Source organism: Numenius arquata, chromosome 9 (genome assembly GCF_964106895.1).
Source record: "Numenius arquata chromosome 9, bNumArq3.hap1.1, whole genome shotgun sequence".
Lineage (NCBI taxonomy): Eukaryota > Metazoa > Chordata > Aves > Charadriiformes > Scolopacidae > Numenius > Numenius arquata.
Genome location: NC_133584.1, coordinates 13,489,150 through 13,510,760, shown reverse-complemented (window position 1 = coordinate 13,510,760; position 21,611 = coordinate 13,489,150). Strand labels below are relative to the sequence as shown.

The window sequence follows — 21,611 nt, the reverse complement described above, 5'->3', positions numbered from 1 at the left end:
CTGCCTGATCATCCCATTTGCCCGCCAGACAGGTGATACTGTGAGGTTTTGTCTTGTATTGGATTGCTTGATACTAGTGAGTCACCAAAAATCCATCATGTCATTGTCTTTCGTTATTTCTCCTTCATCTGCTGCCTGGATTTACAGTCATTCATCATTAAGAGATCACAGAGGACAAGCAGAGAGCAGTTTGACAAACTCAAGGCAAACTCATTCAGCTTTTTAGTCTCTCAGCCTGCAATGCGCTCAGCCAGTACAACTCGAACGCTGAATACCATCACCTGCCTGCTGGGGCAATAAGATCCATTCCTCCTCTCTATTAATGCCCCTCTTTCAAACGACCTGTCCTGCAGGCTGGTTACTTGAGGAAAACAGTGTCAAATAACCCAAGTGTGGGGGCAGCCATGGGCTTGATCCTACCTTTAGGAGAGTGCTCAGGTTTGGGGTTCTGGCGCAAGGGGCTGGGCTGGCTTGTGTAATATCGAGTGTGTTCAAAGTCATCAAGGTGAGGCTGTGACCTGCCAAGCACAGTGAAATAAAAAGCATTGGGGGAAAACACCTCAAAAGTATAACAACGTGGCAAAAGCAACATCTCAGCTGCCTGGTCTGTCCCTGTCAGCTTGATGCAAACTGCGTCTGGCCCAGACTTTCCACCTTCAGACCAGCTCTTCTGAGCACAGCCCGTCAGTGTTTCTGTGGTGAGAAATGCACAGTATTTACTGCTTCTCATGGACTGCTTTCATTTAATAATGGTTTCAAGTTGTCAGAAAACAAAGAATTTCCATTATGAAGTTTGATGCAAGCCTCAACCTCACTCAAGAGAGCCATGTTTTGAAGTGTTTAATGCCTGCCCAGTTTTAACCCCAGACCATATTAATAAGACTTTTCTCAGTCTCCACTCGCACCTCTTCTGTTGTTTCTTTTGCAAATTCAACAAGAATTTCTAGGCTCATACCCGGATTAGAAATCAAAGCCACCAGGGTCACTTCCAGGGTTCACTCCCTCATGAGGAGCATCAGACAAGGGTACCAAGTGATTCAGAAGGACTGAGCTACAGCACCTTCCCACCAGCTCTGGGATGGGGTACCCCAAAGCACAACATACTTGTTTGAAGGTAGATGTCCACAAACAGCAGCAGGAGCAGTGTACAGGGCTTAACTGGGGAGCAAGAACCCAAGGGAGCAGCTGTGCAAATGCATTAAAATTGTTCCTTCCTGCCCAGAGATGACATCTGGTTTCACATCCCCAGAAGGTCTTTAACCCTCTCAATGCTTCTCTGCCATTTAACAAATGTCACTGCACAAGCTCATCAATCTCTGTCAGCACCAGGCACAGAGACCAATATGGACAAATGCCATGAGCACAGCAAGTGACGCATGTTGCCAAACACCTCATGAGCTCTCTGCCCTCTGTCTCTTTTCAGTGTTAAAACCTCTGCTCTCTACCAAGCCCCTTGTGGGTGGGTCAGTTGTGGTCGCCCCACAACTCCTCCTTAGGACTCATCTTCTGAGCAGCTTCCTGACTGCATTTCCCCATTTTTACTAGCTGGTTCAAGCTCACCTTGAAGACCTGTCACCTCTGTGTCGCTGAGTTTCAGGCCCTTCTTTTGACCTTGAGCGCGTGGACTCACTTGCATCATGCTGATGGGAAGAAGAAAGGAAAGCAGTTCATCTGTGTGCCATGCAAGACACCAGCCAGCACACTGAGGCTGCCATAGCTTCATGCAGTCCTTTCGTGCATCAGTTTATACACGCAACTAGCTACAGCCAGACACATGCAAACAGTAATATCAGGACTACTTTCCAGCAAATGAAGCTCAGCTTTGCTGAGCCAAACTCAGTTTTTGCTCAAAATATGAGACAGTGCTGGTGGACTTGTCCCGAAGCTAGGGTCAAAAATAGTCAGTGTGATGACTGTGCGCTTGGCTGGGCTGAGCATGAGGGCCCAGCTGCACGCAGCTGTGCCCCTGCAACCACTCAAACACAGTAAGGACACTGAAAACATCGGAGCTACCTCCAACAGGCCCCAAGATTAACACAACACCCCCTTTAGCACCTTAGCAGCACAGACCATGAAATCTGTTTCCTATCACCTTCCATATCAGCTAGCCAAGCCTCTGTAGTATTACTCGTACAAAAACCTAGACTTGATTTTCATTACAGGGTCAATTCTATTACGAAGCAGAGTGACAACTGGAGCAGCTGTGTTGTCCTTATACCTGCGATGCACAAACAGAACTGAACCAACTACTGCTTTTATTGCTACAGTCAGGATTTCAGCAGAGGACAGGTCCTGCACCAGGACGACTTGCAGTTCTTGAGAGAGGCCACAAGGTGCTGTGATATCCAGTGACAACCTCCAAGGCCAGAGCCCAAGACTTACCTTGTTTGAGGCTGAAGCCAAAGAGCATCTACCCAAGCAGGTGGCTCCAAAAGGCTTGGGAAGCGGCAAGACTCTTTGGATGCAATAGTCTGCATCATTCCATTTGCGCTCACCACACACTCTAACCTCCCTCTAGAAATGGAAATAACATAGAACTTCATTTGTGGTACCTTCTGAAGCTCGACATACCTTCCAGTCTGGATCATGCCTCCTCCTTTCAAAGGAAGACCTTTCTCTCTCCTTCCCTTTCTTGAAAGCCTTTTTCTCCTCAGCCATCAAGAGCCGGGCAATTTCCTAGAAGGGAAAATACAGACATGTTACTACTTTTGTGGATTTGAGTTATTTAAATCCTTTCCTATGGACAGCTGCTGAATGGGAAAGGTACAAAGCCAGGATTTCACCCATCTGTGATCAGAAATCAACTGACAGAGCAGAATTAAGACTGACTACATGAAGCATGGCTGACATGCCAGAACTGCCAGAGCCTTTCTGCCCTTCATGCCTTTTCTTTCAATGGGGGGGTTCATCTTGCAGCATCTTTGCTAAGCCTCCCTTGGGGCTCAGTTACATGATATGCTCTTAGACAGCCATGAACTTCCTTCCCCTGCCATGGTTGCAAGAGGCAGTGCAACTCCCAGCTTGGCCAGCCTGAGTATATACCTGAAAAATCAACAAGGAGCAAACCCCACTGGAGCCCTGAGCTTTCCTACAAGGGGGGAAACAAACAACCAGAGGGTCAGAGAGGACAAGTGTGGTTTAGCTGCAAACATTTGACTTCTTGCTCACCTCATCTTGGGCTACTTGAGCTGCCTTCTGGTCTTCCTCATTAGCCTGAAAAAAAAAAAAAGGCAGGGGGGCAATAAAAACAGAGAGAAAAGAGTAACGCTTCTGAATTATTCATACCCATTAACCTACTGAGCAGGGCAAGTAGATGCCCATATAAATACGCTACCATCCTCTCCAAATATACTCAGCTAGCTCAATACTTACCTCACAACACCAAACCGTCATTTCAGCTTTTCAGCTGAGTTTTTTCCTTGCCTATCTGCCAGGCCACACCATGATTCATTGCCCACCCTGCTGCCCTCTCTCTCAAAGATGGGCACTGGCCTGTCTCACTTCTGGGCTGACCACACTGACTATAGCCTATATTTACCTGCCTAGAAATGTTCATTAAATATCAGTCTGCTTTCATAATTTAATTTTCGTTTGTCATTAAATTGTGTTTATTTCAGAAAACAGGGTTCTACTGGCTGAATGCCAGCTGTCACTCCATATGTGTACGTATGGGAGACAAAGCTAACTATCAGAATGCGCAGTAGCAAGACCTTAGGTCTCAGTCACTATCATACATAAAAGCTTTGCAAATTAAAGTTGTCATCACTAGCTACCTTAGTTCCTTCAACTTGACTAATGCACCCTCTCTACTTACCAGGAGCTCTTCCTCCTGCAGCTTCCGAGCAATCTCTGCATCAGACAATTCCTGTTCGCTTCGGGGTGTGTCGTACATGGCTTGATGCATCCCCCTCAACTTAGTGCCTAGAGAATTGAGAGAAAACAATCAAGTCACCCATTTCCCAAATGCTCTGGTAAGAATATCTCCACCATCTCCTCAGCCACCTGCAAAAGCTCCACTCAGGGTGAGCAGAGACCATGACAGCATACTAGGCAGACAGCTGGTTTGAGAGTACCTTTAGCTGAGGCACAGCACACACCTTAGGGAGGTTCTGCTTTGCATATAGAAATGTCTGATACACCATGTCTTACATGGCAAATGCAATTATACGGCTGAAGAGGCCATATCCATTGAAGCAATCTTTGCTGATACAGCAGTGCTAGCAAAGGAATCGTAATTTTTCCACGCTCTGCATTGATACAGATATACCGGCAAAACTGGGCAGCAGAGAGCAGCCCAAAATCTGTCAGCAGTGCAGCACAGTCTGTGAACACACCACTGGGGCAGCATGGGCTGCAAAAGTTGCCTGGGACAGACTCACATGAGGTTTCAGACAATTTATTCCTTGGGCTGAACCATGATTTTTAAAATTTACAGTGAGAAAAGAGCCAAGTAAACATTTCTGAAGTTCATACAAGGTTCAGTTTTTGCTTTGAGTATAGAGTTTTATTTGTTTGTTTATTTTAAAGTTAAACCATCTCCAAGTGATTTAAAATGTTGCATTTTGAAAGACTCTCCAGGGTCTATTCGCACCAGGCCATCAAAGGAGTCTCACTGTACCCCTGTTATAAAATGCATGACTTCACTCACATACAATGAATGCCTTCTCCTCTCATCTGCAGTCTGAACTGTATTGTTCAGACATCTCAGACATCAAAATGAGCTTTCTGCTTTATGTCTGAAGTATACAAATGTTCTAGATGCCTGTCTGTCCTCCACGCCAAGTGGAGTAAGTAAGTTTCACTCAAAACTTTCACGCCTCCAGCTACACTGTTTACACATTATTATAAATACCTGTTACATCTTACTGGGCCACATATCAGTTTCCTTCCCATCAGGTAAGGCCAAAGGGGAAAAAAAAGGAAGTAACAAACCGACCTCAAAAAACCCCAACTTTCTGTGAATCTATTGACAAACTCCCATCATCCTCCACCAACTGTCCTGAAAACTTCAAACTGCAGCGGGCCAGAGACCTCATGTGTCAACCCAGAATAAAACTGTGGAATAAGAAACGCATCTTCTCTTCAGGTAATGAAGGAAGTGTGTGCGTTTTTTTGCTTTTTGTTTTGAGTCAGCCGATCAATGATCTTAAGCAATTAACACCCCTCTTACAAACCATCTTAGCATAAAAAGAGAAAACTTCAGCTCTGGCATGTTGTTGTTAGATGTATGACCTGGTCTTTCCCCGCACAGTGTGAACAATCCAAGCTGTGAAGAGCTGCAATCTCCAGCCTGCACAGAAATGCCGGCAAAAAGCACCAGTTTGGTCAGAGTTAAATTATTCCCAGTGCTTCCAAGGCCATGGTAAACACAGTTTTACCATGCTGGAATGAACAACAGTGTGGTCGACAGGCTCCTGTACACCATTGCCTCTACGAAGAATAAAAGTAAATTTCCAGGAATTGTTTGCTGGCCAGCCTGAGACTGAACTTTCTTCACACGCTGATCTGTGCCAGGCTTCATTTGCTCAGAAAACAATAAATGTTACTTTCACATCACTTCTGCCTACACTCGGGGGAGCACAAAGCCCACCACGACCATGGCCCACAGGAAGAGGATGTGAGCTTCTGGCTATTTCGACTCAATGTGATGGGATACTGAGTCACTCGGATCTACATTGTATCAGGGTAAATCACAACCTACTGATTATATAAAGACATGGTTAACACCTTCCACTTCCCGAAAGAAAACCTTTGCACAATGAAGACAAAGAATAACTCTCCCAGCATCTCCAGAGATGGACACGCATTATCATCCCCACCTTATCCAAGTGAAAAACAGTTTGATGCAGGAGTTTCCCACACTGACAGAGGTAGATTCAAGTCTCTGAACTCCTACTTTCATAGAATGGTTTGGGTTGGAAGGGATGTTAAAGATCATCTCGTTCCAACCCCCCCGCCCCAGGCAGGGACACCTCCCACTAGACCAGGTTACCCAAAGCCCCATCCAACCTGGCCTTGAACACCTCCAGGGATGGGGCATCCACAGCTTCTCTAGGCAGCCTGTTCCAGTTGTTTCACCACCCTAACAGTAAAGAATTTCTTCCTAATGTCTAATCTAAATTTACCCTCTTTCCATTTAAAACCGTGACCCCTCATCCTATCACTACACTCCCTGACAAAGAGTCCCTCCCCATCTATACTGTAGGCCTCCTTTAAGTACTGGAAGACTGCTATAAGGTCTCCCCAGAGCTTTCTCTTCACTAAGGGACATGTCACACACCACCCCCAGTGTGGTTTTAAAAGCAGAAAGATGGGTCTGGATTTTTAAAGCCCACCAGTCACAAGTATTATCGAGCAACAAGCACCACACAGGTACCCATTTCCTAGAAAAATCCACTTGTACAGAATTTGAGAAGAACCCCATCTTACAAATAGAGCCCAGTTGGACACCTAGTGCCACTACTGAATTTTCCCTGAAGTGGATTGATTATGTTGCCAGCAGGCTTTTCAGTGAAAGCAGATGGAAATTGCTGGCTTGTTATAACTTAAGCAAACTGCCCTCACTCACAGACCTGCATCCCAAATCAACAAAACACGAGTGTAATCATAACATTTGATTTTTTTCTTAGGTTTCGTTTTTTTCCTCCTGTGCAAGGAGACTACAGCACAAAATACATCATGAAAATAAAAGCTGGCTGTTGTTTGTTTGATTGGGTTTTTTTATGTTCATTTTATTTCTTAAACACAGGATTCCAAGGGCACCATTTCCTACAATACCTTCTTACTCATCTTCTCTGATGCCATGGAACATGTCAGGAAATAAACAAAGCAAGAACATTAATGGGTAAGAAGAATCTTACTAAATAAGGGAGAAACTTGGGCAGGATTCACCATGTACACATTGCAGGTGAATACTGGAGATAAGCATCTTCAAAGGAAACAAGACAGATTTCAGACACCAGGATGGGGCAACACAAAGGCCCATCCCCACATGTACATAAGCCTTCTCCATCACTCGGTTACCTGTGTGTCGCTGGCAGTCTCCAACCTTCCCCTGTGTCACAGCGTGTTGGGAGGGGGAAGGTCTCCTGTGTCCTGCCCTTTTGCAGTCTCTCTCCTCACCCTTCCTATGATCATCTCTAGATTCAGTATCATGGAGCTTCTCGTCATGCACTGTCCTGTGTGACGAGTGGCCCTGGTGACGAGATTTGTGCTTTTCAGGGCGCATCACCTGGCTGCTGCCCCAATGCCAGGTCTCCTGCTCAGCCTCCAGTTCCACCTCAAGAAGAGGAAGGTGCTTTTCTCTGTCTTGCCTTGCTGGCTTTCTGCTGCGCCGCACCTGGTCTGCGAGTCCATGCTCCGACTCCAGGTCAAGACTGAGAGGTCTCCAAGCCTTCTCCCTGCCAGCTGCTCTCCTCTCCCGTGGCTCCCAGCTATTGCTGTGGTCAAAGGCACCATGCTCAGCCTCTCTTTCCAGGTCAAGGCTGGGAGGTCTCCTGGACCTTCCCTGGCTGGCTGATTTCCGCTCCTGCCAATGGCCATTGCTGGCCTTGCTTGGTTGAGGAGACCTCCGATGATGCTCCGAGGGGGAATGCCTGCGTTCAGAGACACCGTCGGACAAAGGTGAGGGCGCTTCTCGGTGCTTTCTCTGCCGGTGTGTGCGCCTGTCACCACTGCGTGCCCTGCGAGGCTCAGAAACCCTCTCTCTGGGGTCATCCCAGGGGTGCTCTGAGCAATGGGGGGACAAACAAGGAGCAGGTTAGTGGTGCAGGGGTTAATGGCGGTTCAGCAAGGCCAGACTCACAGCATGCAGACAAGGGAGCTTGAGGCAAGGAGAAGCTGGAAATACTGGGGAAGCATAGCGGGATCAGAAGGAAAAATGACAGGGATATAATGCTTGTGGGATATAATGTGGGACAGTTAAATGGCAGCCGGGCCAGCAGCAGGGCAGCATGGGAGGCAACGGGGTTGGAGCAGAAAGCACAGGTCCAAAATGTGTCCGAGCTCCTCCCAAGACAAGGACAGGTCTGTGGAATGAAGGGCTTTTAATGATGCCATTGGGTCTGAAAAACAGCCAGCAGAGCAACTCATCTCCTGGTGACATGTCACTGCTGCAGAATATTGAAACCACCCAAGAAAGGGTTGCAAAGGAGGGTGTAAGATGCAGATGAGGCTGGGAGGCAACAGGGGGTCAGGAGAGGCCAAGCAGAGGGTCAGATTGGATACTGGTTTATGAGCACCAGTGCCTTGCCCTGGCTTCGGGCACAAGGTTTTTCATCAGAAAACAGCCTTACCTAATGGAGGGAAGACCCACATAAAGCAGAAGAGAAAGAGACAAGTGGGATAGGATTTATTTTTTTTTTCCAAAAAAAAAACCCCAACAAACCCCACAAAACAAGAATGAGATGATGGATATCTGCAGCATCCAAATATCTTCCACCACAGACTGTCACGTTTCTCTTGCAGACCCAGAAGTTTCAGGGCCTGCACTTATTCACTGCCCAAATTAAATGTTAGGCTCTGACTGCACAGAGGGCTACAGAAATTTAAATGCAGGATAAGACTTTAGAAAACACAGGCTCCTGACCTCAGCAATGTAGCTGGAAAAGCCGCTTACTCGGCAGCTTGGTGGGGTTGTTTCCTCTGTGCTTTCCAAAAAGCAGGTGGAAATTTTCTTTGCTTTTAGTTTCCGTAATAAGCCTAACACAGCTATGAGGATGCAGCAGTCTGCCTACAATCTGCTGATCAACTTATTTTCCAATCAACCTATTTGCTAAGAAAAATCATTGAATCATTGCACTGAGTGAACTATTATCTCTACAACAGCTTTTCAGAATGAAGGCGCATTTCTGAAGAAAAAAAAAAATTTCCTTGAAGCAGAGGCTGATTTGAAACAGAACTATATAAAAAAAAAACCAACCCCAAAACACCAGTGTAAGACTTTCCTTCTTTCCTTCACTGCTGAGAGTTTTTTTACAGTATCTAATAATATTTAAAATAGATTTCATTGCACACAAACTACATTCTGTTTTAATAAATAGCTCTGCTTTCCTTACAATCATCTAAATTTTGGGGGGGGGAGGGAACCACACACCAAAACTGAGTGTTCCCTGCAAGTCATTCTATTCAGAAAAAACTTTTTCAGAGCCAGCAAAAACACAGCCTACAGAAAATCTACCTTGGAAACAAATCCATGTGACTTATCCAGAACAGGTATATTTTTAAAAATCCAAGAACCGTAAGAGTAACCACAGCAGTTCCTGTTAACTAGTGGGTTTTTCTATTCAGTTTTAGACCATTGACATGATTTACAGAAAATAAATATCCAGTGAAACAATCTACATGACTTACTGAACAACGGAGACCAGAACCAGAAAGCAAGAATCAGTTTTTGAACTATAACAACAAGGGCCTAAGAATTAATTCAATTTTCTTATTAAGGAAAGCTCAATGAATATAGCAGCAGAGAGCAGTAGATCACAAAGGAGTACAGTGTGGCCGTGTTGGGACAGGATCGGTGCAGGTGACACAGTTATGCCAGACAGCCCGAGCAGGAGGTTTGCTTTTGGGGTATCTCAGGGTGATTAACTCCTCAGCAGGCATCAGTTCCTGCACCACCTTCCGCAGGGGCTGTGTAAGCATTCTTTATGCCCTGGTGTTATTCTCCCAAGCAGCAAGGCACTGAGTGAATACAGAAATGTTTTCCAAGGCACAGACACTTCTGGAAGGAACTCTATTTTTTCATGTTTATTTTTCCATTTTTTAAGAGCTCGGATTGCTCTGGAGCAATAGCCCTAATCCACACTCCTCCTGGATGTGGCTAAATTTTTATTCAGTCTTAAGACAGACTCAAACCCAAACAAAAGGGCTTTTTTTAAGTTCACAAGTAATGAGGATGATGCAAACTGAAGATGCTAAAGTATGGTGCTAAATACATGCTAAATACATGGCGCCCAAGTATTTAAGAGGTTCCAGATCTTCTAGATCAATGAACTAGATGATCCAGACATCACCATCCACTCCAGTCCTTTCTAGCTTTTAAGGAATGAGGATGAAGAGCAGCACTATGAATGGTCAGGCAAAACACCTTCCACCTTACCTCTGAGACTACAGATTATTGCAGGAAGAAAAATTAGACCCACAAGATATCCTGCTCTCCAAATCCACACGACAGTATCAGTTCAGAGAGTCACAGGCTTTTGTCAGCTGATTTGTTATAGAAATCCATACTGTCCTACCATCCCTGCATGACAACACTATTACCCAATATTATATTTTTTCCAGGGACTTGAACCTTTTAATTCTGAAAAACTGAAGTGTGGGTTGGCCATAAGACTCCAAGATCAAAGTCTTTCCCAGGTTTGTACATGTAGCAGGACTTGTGGTCATGGAGTTTCCACTTGGTTACTGTTTTGCACTTTGTGTTGTGTGTTTTCTTGGCCATCCTTGGTTCATCCTTGAACTTCTTCCCAATTGAAACTAAAATACTTTGTGTAAATTCAAATAAAGACACTTAAAATCGCCAATGCCATTGATATGACAATAAGAAATAAGAGCTTTGATCTTCATCTTCACAATCTGTTAATTAAAAGCAGCCCATCCCTTCCCCAACACATTTCTTTTTTGAAGAAAGAACACAAGAACCACCACCAAGGCACAGCAAAGCCATTCCCAGATTGCTCCATAATTAAACACACCCTGATTCTCTCCTCCTAGTTTAAAGAAGGTCTGTATTCAATCATAAAAGCCGACCAAGAGAAAGCAGTACAGCGCTGTGGGTCATATCTTTTCCACAATGTACAGTCCCAGATGACAATCACAGCAGAGGCATTCTGTGGAGATGACCTTGTTATTCAGTAAGTCATTCAAAGCGGTTGTGCTAATTTTAATGCTTGGATACATACCTGCAAGGAGTTATTTTTGAAAGGCCATTCTATGAACCAGCATTTATTCCTTCATGCATGTAGCTGTACCAGCATTGCAGATGAGAACACAGAACTGTTGCTCTTTGAATGCAAGCATGGAATTACATCTACTTTTCCCCCCCACATGCTTGCAGTCTTACACAGAAGTAACTGTGGCTTATCAGTACTATCAGCTACTGTCTTTTTTCCACAAGCCCTTTCAAAACATGGGTGTGCTTGCACAAATACACACACCACACACCCAATCACTGTTAGGCCATCTTCTAAACCATCAAAAACTATAAAATTGTCTACTCCACTTTTTTTTTTTCCCCAAATATTTCCTGATTCTAGAATAAAGTCTGATCCTGACCCTGGAAACTGCTACAATGCTACAGTGCTGAATGCAGGACTGTAGGATAAGGGAAATCTCCTAAACAGAGTTGCCAGATCAACAGGTTCACCTATACTGCCATGATCTTAATCCCTTATCTATCAGAAACGTACCTCCATTTTCTGCATAATAGCTATCTTCATAGACTGCGTGTCCCTGGGATTCTGGGTAGTGCTTCTTGCGCCTTTTTTCTTCCTGCAGTTCTCTTTGTTGTAGGAGTCGAGCAATGTCCTGCAGAGATGGAAGAAAATAGGCATTACCTTTCCCCCCAAAACATACCTCCAGAGTCTTTTATTCAAATTCTTTATTCGGTTATAAAAATCCTGATAGTTTAATTTTTCAGACATGGCAATTACAGGGTTACTCTCATATTCAACCCCTGGGCTGGATGGGGCTTCCAATTTAGTGGCTGACACAAGGGACTATCTCAGCAACCAGTGTCCAACCTCACCAAGGCCTACCGCTGAGCTTCCAGCCCCATGGCAGATTCGTAGGTTGCTGTGCCACCTGCACACAAGCCTGCAAAGCCCTAACGGCCATAGCATGGCAGAAGGGACTGCGTGTGCAGCGTCGGACTTTCAGCAAGGGTTTGGAAGTCACAAAAGCACACACCCGCTCACACAAATGGGCTGGACCTCCCCCCTGAACTCCACCAGGGAAAGAAAAAAACAGAGGCAAAGACTGTCTCCAGATGAAGGCACTTTGGACTGCAAGGAGCTCCCAGAGCAACTCATGAACTTGCCTCAAACTAGTGGTAATTTACAGGGACTGTAGGATGCCAGGCAGGGAAATGCATCAATTTGACAGACAGAGGCTGAAGGAAAAAATCGAAAGGGACATTAGGAAGAGAGGACTAGGCACAAGGCAGGAGCACTGCAGGGACTGCAGCTGTTTATCTTCTGTCACAGTTTTGGTAGATATGCCATCAAAGACAATAGCACTCCATTTTTCTAATTGGTTTTCCTTCGAGATTGACTAATGGATCAACAAGGCCCAGCAACAGCAAACAGCTCCCTGGGGCATGCTCATTTGGGGCCCAGAAGCTTGCAAGTTAGTGGAGGTAGTCTGAAGCCAGGAAGAGAAGCTGGAAGATACCAGCAGGGCAGGCTAGCTCTTTGGATGCTATATTTAAGCCTCCCTAATCCTCAGGACCTTTATAAAGCCATGCATGTAAACTGTACATTGCACGCAAGAAAAGCATTGCTGAAATGCAAACTAAGACCAGCACCCTCCAGAGACAGCACTGGAGGACATTGGATGGGTCTTCAAGTACAAACTATTATTTCTGGATTCAGATTGGATTTGCTCAGTAACCAGCTTTGTGGAGGACCTGGGGATTCCACAGGCCCTTTACGAAAAAAAAAAAAAACCCTAAAAAAAAAAACAAACCAAAAAACCCACCCCACCAAAAAACCCCCCACTTCTCCTGACAAGGTTAACCTCTTCTAGCAAGTACAGTAAGTCTATAAATATATGGGCTTAAGCACATTATCTCCAGGACTGAGACAGCTCAGGACTTGCAAATCCACACAAACCATCTCTTCCAAACTGGACTTGTAAGCAGTCAGGCTTTGCACTTCATTTAGATACCCTGCGCACCAGACTGGATCTGCCTCAAGCAGAGCACTGGCATCACACTGGTTGCCACTCTGATACCAGGGAGCTATTGCGTATGCTGGGCACCTACTACACCCTCATGTATGGCAAATACATGACCAGCCCGGCCTGAGGACAGTACTGGTGTAATACAGAGCATCCTGCAAGGTATGTGTATAGACACCGTGCTGAGGGCTACAGGTTTGTCACTCTGCTAGCTGATAACCCCTTGGGGCACTGCACAGCCTCTCTCAGGCTCTGCATCACCAGCGGAGTCCACCAAACAAAATAACACTGGCGGGGACCTTGGAAGAAAAGCAGATTAACTCAAGTTCTGCAGAAATCCTGTTGCAAGCAGAGGCGGCAGCACCACACTCTGGTACCAGCTGCAGCCTAAAAGCCCACAGCTACATTTCAGCCACACTTGGTATATGGTTCCCACATACCAGCAGGAAGAGAAAGTATTTATGACTTCTCCTCATTGCTTTGAGCCACGTTCATTTGAAGATTGCTCCCGACAGCACAAGATGGTCAACAAGCAGGTTTGATAGATTGCAGGGAGCTGTTGTCAGACTGCTGCCATCCAAGCAGCTCTCTACAGAAAGCAGGAAGGAAAGGTACGATTCCCACAGCCAGCATGAGTAGTATTGCACCCCTTCACCTTCCCAAAAAAATAAGGTAGATGGTCACATTTATAGCACAAATCCTTTAGCCAGTGTTCTTTTTAGAAGCCCTTCCATATTTGCCTGGGCAACCCTTTAGTACTTGCTTGGACTTAATGGTGTAAGAAGAAAGTGAAGTATTGCACAAGCAAACTGATGCATCTGTCAGGTAAGGACAGATTCTTTTTTCAGGCTCTTCTAGGAAACACAGCCTTGTGTTTAAGGTCTTCCTACAGAGAAAGTGCCACAAGGAGCAAAAAATGGGGCCGCACTCCAGGCTCACAAGTGTTTCTCCATTCTGTGGCTTTCTTGAACACCCAGTCTGACAGGCTGACACAATAAAGTAAATCAACAAGCCAAGTCTTCTGAAAGCCACGGACAGAGCACACTGCCCACTCTCAAGCAAACAGCAGCAGAACAATATTTTGCAAAAACAAAAGTAATCTGCTAGCAAGAAACTGCATCAGAGTGTTCAGGATGTGAAGATGAAAGAAAGTAATGGAGAAGTCAGAGATGACTGACTGTGTTGAAGGTTCTGCTGAAGCCTTTGCACCAAAGATGAAGAAATCACAACCCAGGATTCTCACAGAAATAGCACTTGTCATCTCGCATTTGAGAAAGCAAGCAGATTTCAAAATGCATAAACAATTACAACTTCCTACACCAGGGCAGTAAACACCTCAGCAAGACCCACCTATTACTTGCCCTCTTCGTTAGCAAGGCCACTGGCATCAACAACCCTTGTGACCCTTGAGTGTGAGGACTATGACTGTATTTTATTCCTGTAACAGGACTCCCCAAAATCTCTGTGCATACCGAGATCTGTGAGGATCTTGCAGGACTGACACCATGCAAGCCAACTCCTGTGGCTAAGGACTGAGAAATTCCTGGAGTGAAAGGGCTGCTACAAATAGCCCTGTATCCCTGCAGTTTTAAAGGTTACCTCGTCTTTCTCCTCTTGCCTGCGGCGCTGCTCTGCTTCAAATACCAGCTTCACTTGGATTTCCTGAGCAATCTCGCAGTCCTGGCGTTCTCTAGAAGGAAAGGAGACAAGGATTATAAGCAGCTAAAGTCACAGGCATCAGTCAGCCTGGAGAAAGGGATAAAAGAGCAAAAGAACCCATCTGATGTACACAGAATTATTATTACTCCGTATTAGTGCAGAGCCTATGAATTCTCACCAGGGATCAAGCCTCCCCGTACTTACTGCTGGCCAAATTTAGAAAATACATCCCAAAACATTCACAATCAGAGAATAAAGCAAGAAAAAACAGATTCATAGGCAGTTTGCTAAGAAAGGAGGTAGGTACCACAGGATCGGGCAGGCCAAAGTAGCACATGGAAGTCTGCCAACAGTCCAATTCTGCTGAGGAATTTTTGTAAATATGATGCCAAAGGAGAGGTTTAGGGGTCTGGTTAATGCAGGCATTTCTGGGAAGTGGTTTTCACGTGAAAGCCAAGAAGGAGAAAGTGCAGAAATGCTGATAGTAAAATGCAGTAAGTAGGCCAAGCAGAGGCTGGAGGTGGCAGTTCAGTAATGCACGAGAAATGCTGCTGAGGTGGAACGAGACACAAAAGCAAAACGGGTGCCAAGAGAATGACATGCGTCAAAACGAGGGGCAAGGGAACCATCGTCACAGTGACAGTGAGGATAGGGAAACAACATGAGATTGCATTAACTGGGGACAGAGAGACACCAGAGTAACTGAGACATGAAATGAGAGTTTTATCTGTGCAGACAGATCGGGAAGGCTGTATTTCAGGGACGTCATACTGAAAGCATCCACAAGAATTCTGCCATACTCAGCGTCATGCTCTGATGCCCCACAAACAGGCTGGAACGATGGCCAAGGGTTCCTTAGGACAATCCAGAAAAGAGCTGGGGGATTTGAGAATAAGGATTAAGAGATCTCTCTCTGAGTACTGTTGAAATTGAGCCAAAGATTAGCTCTGAGCAGGTCAGAAAAATCAATCTAAACTATCTCTGCAATTGAGACTACTGAAAGGCAAGGCATAGGAGGAAATGAGAATGGGAACAGCAACAGGCAGAGCTTGCTTTATTAGAATCCAATCTTTTGAAGGATACGCTGGCAACGATCAGATAGGTGATGGGAAGACTACCAAGTGCGTTATTACAGAAGTCACGCAAATATTTCAAGAGAAGCAGATTCAGCTGTGTCAAAGTTGTGCTATGTGGGCTGGAGCAACTAGTTCTAGGCTTGAGCAAGGATCAGGGCATAAATGAATTAGTGAACCCGAAGGCAAAAGACTGGAGGAGAGTCCACGATGTGAGTGGAGGAAATTAAAATAGTAAGCACAGACAAGCACTTTTGGTAGCAAAAGAGAGAAAAGTGGCATGGCCAGAGCAGTCAGCGGCACCACAGAACCTGCTTTTATAGAAAGTGAAGAATGAGAGAAATAGACAGAGTTGATATGTGGCATAGGGTGGGGAGGAAGGACACTGCAACAAGAAGAGGGCTTAGAAGACAAATGCCACCAAGAAACAACTCATTTGTCATAGGGAATGAAAAGGAAAATGCAGCAAGAGGGAAAAGAAGCTTCTTTATTTCTGTCAACTGCTCCATGGAAGCAGACCTGCAATTGGGTACTGCATGTTATTTATATCCCCTTCCCCAAACACACATGAACCCCAAGTTGTTGTCACAACATGACATTTCCTTCCCTTTCCCAGGCCACCACACTCGCAAACACTTGTGCATAGCCATAAACTGACCCACATCTAGAAATACCCTGGCAGGCACTCATGTATTTCAGTGCGTGTAGGGCTGGAGTTATCAATAGCTCAAACACCTTCAGACACAGTTTCTTTCATCCAGGTAATAAAACCTGGCATTTTGTGTGTGTGCCTGTGTGCGTTTCGCTCAACTCCAGGGAGAAACCTGTTCAAAGGCACACAAACTCACACAGCAGCAATATAACCTGCCTCTTGAACCTGCCATATAAAAAGGGACCTTGGCAAACCTGGTACCAGCAGCGAACCAGAGTCCCCAGCAAAACCATAGCTGAATATGCAAATCCTGGGGAGCAGGCTGTCAGTGGGCCTAAGACAGTGGATCCCTCATGACCCCAGTCTCTGAGGACGCGAGTCCAGGTAGAAAATAAGTTAGAAAGGTCAGACATATCAAGGCATTGCACGTCTCCAGTTCCCCTGGCACCTGTGAACAGAGCTAAGGTGCCAAATTCACCAGCACCAACTGACTTGCTAAATGCTTAAAATACATCTTATTGCAGACAAACAGGAGACAGAAACAGCTAATCGTCTTTCAGAGCCAAGACAACAAGGTCATCGCCTCTCCATTCACAGCAAAGAACACCAGAAATAATGCAAAAGCAGAAGTGTTTTCTTGTTCCTGATGACACACATCTAGGAACACACCGTATCAATCTCTAAGAACCACTGAACAGCAAGAGGATTAGATGTTTGGTTTTATTACTCAGCGGTAATTAAATACTGAGACTTTATTAGTTAATTAACGTAAGCTTGTGTTTCAACTTGACTGAGCATAAGAAAATAGGTTAAAGAACTTTAACAGCTCTTCTTGTCCTTCAGTTTCTTTAGTGTGCCCATCAGTCCCCAGAAATCAGCCACAACAACATAAACCTCCCCATCCCTGAACATCACATCTAACTGTCCTCCGTTCCCGGGCAGCCAGGAGTGTTAAGTGTGTCAGGGAAACTAACATCAGTTTAGGAAGAAAAGGAGGGGAGGGGGGGGAAAGTCAGTGTAATCAGAAAGCTCCCACTCACGATGGCCGCAGCAACTAATTGTTGCCAGATGAGGAGGGGAAAAAAAAATAAAAAAATTTAAGGGAACCATTCAAAGGAACTGTTCACATTAGTGTAACAGAACCATCATGGCACTGGGAGCAAAACGAGGAAAGAGCATGTTTTCACGGTATTTCCGACAGTTATCTTAGCAAACTTGCTACTATGCTTGGCAGCGTGCAAGCTGCTCAGCTAGATGCGAGAGATGCTTTTAAAGAAGCATGAAAATAAGGTTTGATGCTTCCCTGAATTCTTAAAGAGAGAAGAAAAGTTACTTCTATCCTCTCATTTACCGTCACAAAGTCTTTGAGAGAATCTAGGATTTGAAAGACACAAGAAAGCCCTTAAATTCAAAGAGCTTTCTTACATTCCCTGTTTCTAAAGAGCACCCAGTTCTGCCCCTTCACTCCCTCCCATCACCTTGCAGTGTCAAACTGTCCTAGACGATACAGAAAGCAACAACAGTGAGGATGATTTCATTGTCAGAACACACTGATCCTGCACAAGGAAGAGACAGTAGGAACATACAAAGAATTAAGGAAGAAAAAGATCCAATTACAAAAGAATGCCTCCAACTTTTTTACTACTCTTGCAGAAGAGCTCAAGCTTTCAGGAGCAGAACTGCTGCTGACACAACATTTTGCATCAGCAGTTCTGCCTATAACTTGGCTCACAAAGTTTGTAAATCCCATTTTATAGAGTCCTACAACAAGAAAATTGTTTGCAGTTCCCAGCAAGTAACAAAAAGGAATAACCTCTGCCATACAAAATTAATTTTTATGGTGTCATTTACATGCTCACATCTCTAATTGGTAATGAAGACAAAACTATTGAAAGAAAGCACAGACTTAAAAAATACACGTCTCTACCCAGTGCTGCCTGAGTATGCTGGGAACATCAAAAACAGTGGATGGTTTGTCACACCCCAGCTTAAAATCTTTTACAAGCAGCTCCTTTGAAGCCAGTCCTGTATCTCACATCTGCAACACAGAGCTCTTCTATTCCATCACTGTCTCTGCCAGATGAGCCACCAAGGATCTGTGATCCGCACCACCAACTGTACCTGGTGGGTGGCATCACGGAGCAAGACGCAAGCTGGGAGGCAGCGCAGCTGCTGGGAGATGTACCCTGCCCTGCAGACCCTGCATTTGCAGGGAGCCCAAGCCAAGCTCCTGTCTCTCATCACCGGGATCTGACTGAGCCCTCTCACGCAACCCATTTGTTACATCTCACACATTGCAAGAGGCTAAGTGGGAAGTAAAAAAGAAAAGAAACAAACAAACAATACGAAGCACCAATGTCAACTCTGGATTGGAAAGGACAGTTTGGTTTGCCCTGCACTGCCACGTTTCATTTCTACACCAGCTCCACAGCCTAAGAGCCATGGCGCACAGAAAGCCAAGTCACAGTCTACACAGGGTTAGATCTGCTGTGTGGGGCCTGAGCAAACCTGCAGATCAAACTGGATCAGTCATTAAACATCCTCCCACAGCTGCTGCAGAAGTCAAGTGACTGCAAGGGAAGACCTGTCCCCCAACACCCATCTCCACCAAGTGACCCTGGGGCAGCAGATCTTCTTCCCAGGTCACTTTACACTGGAGTATCTACAAGCACAAGCAAGGGCTTTCGGCTGGCTCAGTGCAGCAGGACACCAAAAAGCACCAGCTTCTCAAAAGCACTCATCAGGCACAGTGTAAACATGCCAATATCTGCAGTTTCCACAAGAGAGAGAATTCACTGTAACACTGTTTATTTCTGTGGTGTGGTTTCTTCTTCCTCAGACTTTAGCTAGAGACAAGCTCAATGCAAGCAGCCAAGTTACCCCACTTTGCCAACAGGGACCAGAACAGGAAAGCTCCTTTCCATGGTCAGGCAACAGAATCTAAGCCAGGATGGGCCCCAGAACCACCTACTCATACCCTGTTCTCTTACTCTGTGCCAGAGCCTAGTATCAATAGTTGTATGGCAATAGATAGCCAAAGGAAAAAGGAAACAACTTCAAAAGGTTGATCAAATTGAATCCCATGTACTGTCAATCAACTCAAATCAAAGCAGCTGATTTCAGTGCCCTGACCAAACGGGACTAGCATTTTAACAGCTGTATCCTAAACTCACAAGTCTTTTCGGTGTTTCTGGATTTGAGCACGTGCTTTCAGATCCTCCTCTTCTTGCAGTTGCTTGGCCACCTGCAAGTCATGTTTCACCAGACGATTGCGCTGAACATTTGTTGCCAAATGATGTTCAACTGGAAATAAACACAGACAAGAACCCCCAAATCAGCCTGCAGAACTTTACTATGTGAACAAGACAAAGCAAGTGGGAGGGAGATTCTGGGCCAGGAAGGAAGAGAGCACTTGGCAGGGAAACATCATGTAATATCTCTAAAGGTGGGGAAGTCCTGAACTGAAATTATGCTAGCAGCTTGAGATTGCCTCGTTTCAGCACTTAGGGGGCTGTATACATGTGTCTGTTACCAAAACAAGATCTGCATATCTTAATCGCATCCAGATTTATCAGGAATGCTTTTTAGGCTTTGAATTTCATTGTCTGGCCACTGGAAATTACCCTAGATTAATAAAGGGCTGGAAGGGACCACCAGAGATCAGTGAGGATGAGCTGAATCTAAACCACTTCTGATGGATGCTTCCCTAAACTGTTCTCAAGAACCTCCAGAGGAGGAAACTCCTCTCGCTCTCAACATAATCGGTTCCAAAATCTCACTACCTTTATAATTAGCAACTGAATACTACAGTGAGTCCTTTACCATACATGGATACTGCCTGCAAGAAAAAAATGGCTACACGAGCTGTAGCTGAGAGCCAGCTTCAGTTTGGTGGTCTCAGGTTCCAGCAGCAAGGGCACAACTTCAGCACAAGCTGCACGCTTGGTGGAATAGCTGGAACAGTATTAGCACCTAGTACTGGTAGATACCAGTGGTCTTGGCACCAAACAAAGCAGATTAGAGAGGCCACCACACCTGAAACTGCAATGCAAACATACCCCAAGTAACAGATAAGCATGTAAAAAAAAAAAACTAAAAAAAAATAAAATAAAATAAATCACCAGTCACTTTGAAGTTCCTGGCTGTACTTTTTTTCTCCTTTTCAAACCCGTGTAGAGTACAACTGCCCTACCTCAAAATGTCTTAAAAGGAAGCCTCCTTTCAAAAGGCAGGCACTAGCAGCTCTGAAATAAGTAAATAAACAGACCTCTTCTGGTTGCACCTCAGGTCAGCCTATAAAACTTGAAGCTTCTAAAATTGCTAGTCATTGCTAAAAACCTTGCACAGCAACAAAACCTCAAGTGCATTCCCACATGCAATTTTATCATAAACGGTATAAACTCAACTCTGAAGAGAGCACAAAATTGAAACATGAAATGCAACTATCTCTAGGGTACAACGTGAGCTGGGGCAGAACGCAGAGTAGCGTTACAGGATAATGAAGACAGTAATAATAATCTGTATTCCATTAAAAAGAATAAAAATAAAATAAAAGCAGGGAGGATTTTTCTTAGCAAAACCAAAGCCAGATATCTGTTGGGAAAAATTTGCTTCAGTCTGTTCCAAAGATCATTGCTACTTACTCTCTTGCTCCTGCAAGTTATGGGCCAAGGTATGATCTTCCAGAACGGCAAAGTCTCGACACACTAGACAGGGAAACAAAGCCAAAAGAATTAGCATTAGGAGAAGAAAAAAAAAAAAGCATCAAAAGAGATATGGAGGTTGGGGAAGAATACATATACAAAGACTTCTGACACATCTGCTTTCTACCAGCCAAGGTCTGGACTTGTTGTTTTTCTCCCCCTCCTGCACCTGTGGCTATTTCTGCAAGCACTTACTTCTTTGTCCCTGTTTGCATAACAAGCCTTCTCCACTCTCCCCTCCACTTCCGATTCTTTAGTTTAAGACCAGAATTGCCCACGCCACCACTGGATCAGACTTTGCGTACAAAACCCTGTATTCCACCCAGATTTATACCAATGCCCATGCTGAGTGTGTTAAACTAAAACCAAGGTCAAGCGTTTGTGCTTACTATGACTCTCTGCCAAGTTAAAGACTCCAAGAGTAGCATTTTCTCCCCGCAAAGACACATACACACTGTGACCTCCACAGAGCTGAGCAGACTGAGCTTCACAGCTCTTGCTCCAAGGCATTTCTACTGGGTCAGGAACCATTTTACAGTTGTCTCCTGTAAGCTTCATTGACTTTTTCAAGTGCAGATGCTGGCTATGTACCTAGAACCCCAACATGGGATCAACCACAGCATT

General features: G+C 44.9%; 1 protein-coding gene across 2 annotated transcripts in view; it reads right to left on the bottom strand.

Moving 5' to 3' along the window:
* CCDC50 (coiled-coil domain containing 50) overlaps nucleotides 1-21,611 on the bottom strand; it is a 45,326-nt gene that overhangs the window by 6,657 nt on the left and 17,058 nt on the right. Inside the window, exons 2-11 of one of the 2 annotated variants that reach the window (XM_074153075.1) lie at nucleotides 20,928-20,990; nucleotides 19,458-19,587; nucleotides 14,500-14,590; nucleotides 11,412-11,529; nucleotides 7,024-7,728; nucleotides 3,815-3,921; nucleotides 3,169-3,213; nucleotides 2,572-2,676; nucleotides 1,561-1,640; nucleotides 421-518 (exon numbers count right to left, since the gene is read on the bottom strand). In XM_074153075.1, the coding sequence (XP_074009176.1) occupies nucleotides 421-518; nucleotides 1,561-1,640; nucleotides 2,572-2,676; nucleotides 3,169-3,213; nucleotides 3,815-3,921; nucleotides 7,024-7,728; nucleotides 11,412-11,529; nucleotides 14,500-14,590; nucleotides 19,458-19,587; nucleotides 20,928-20,990 (1,542 nt within the window). The remainder of the gene's footprint in view (nucleotides 1-420; nucleotides 519-1,560; nucleotides 1,641-2,571; nucleotides 2,677-3,168; nucleotides 3,214-3,814; nucleotides 3,922-7,023; nucleotides 7,729-11,411; nucleotides 11,530-14,499; nucleotides 14,591-19,457; nucleotides 19,588-20,927; nucleotides 20,991-21,611) is intronic. The other variant, XM_074153076.1, reaches the window with a different exon arrangement.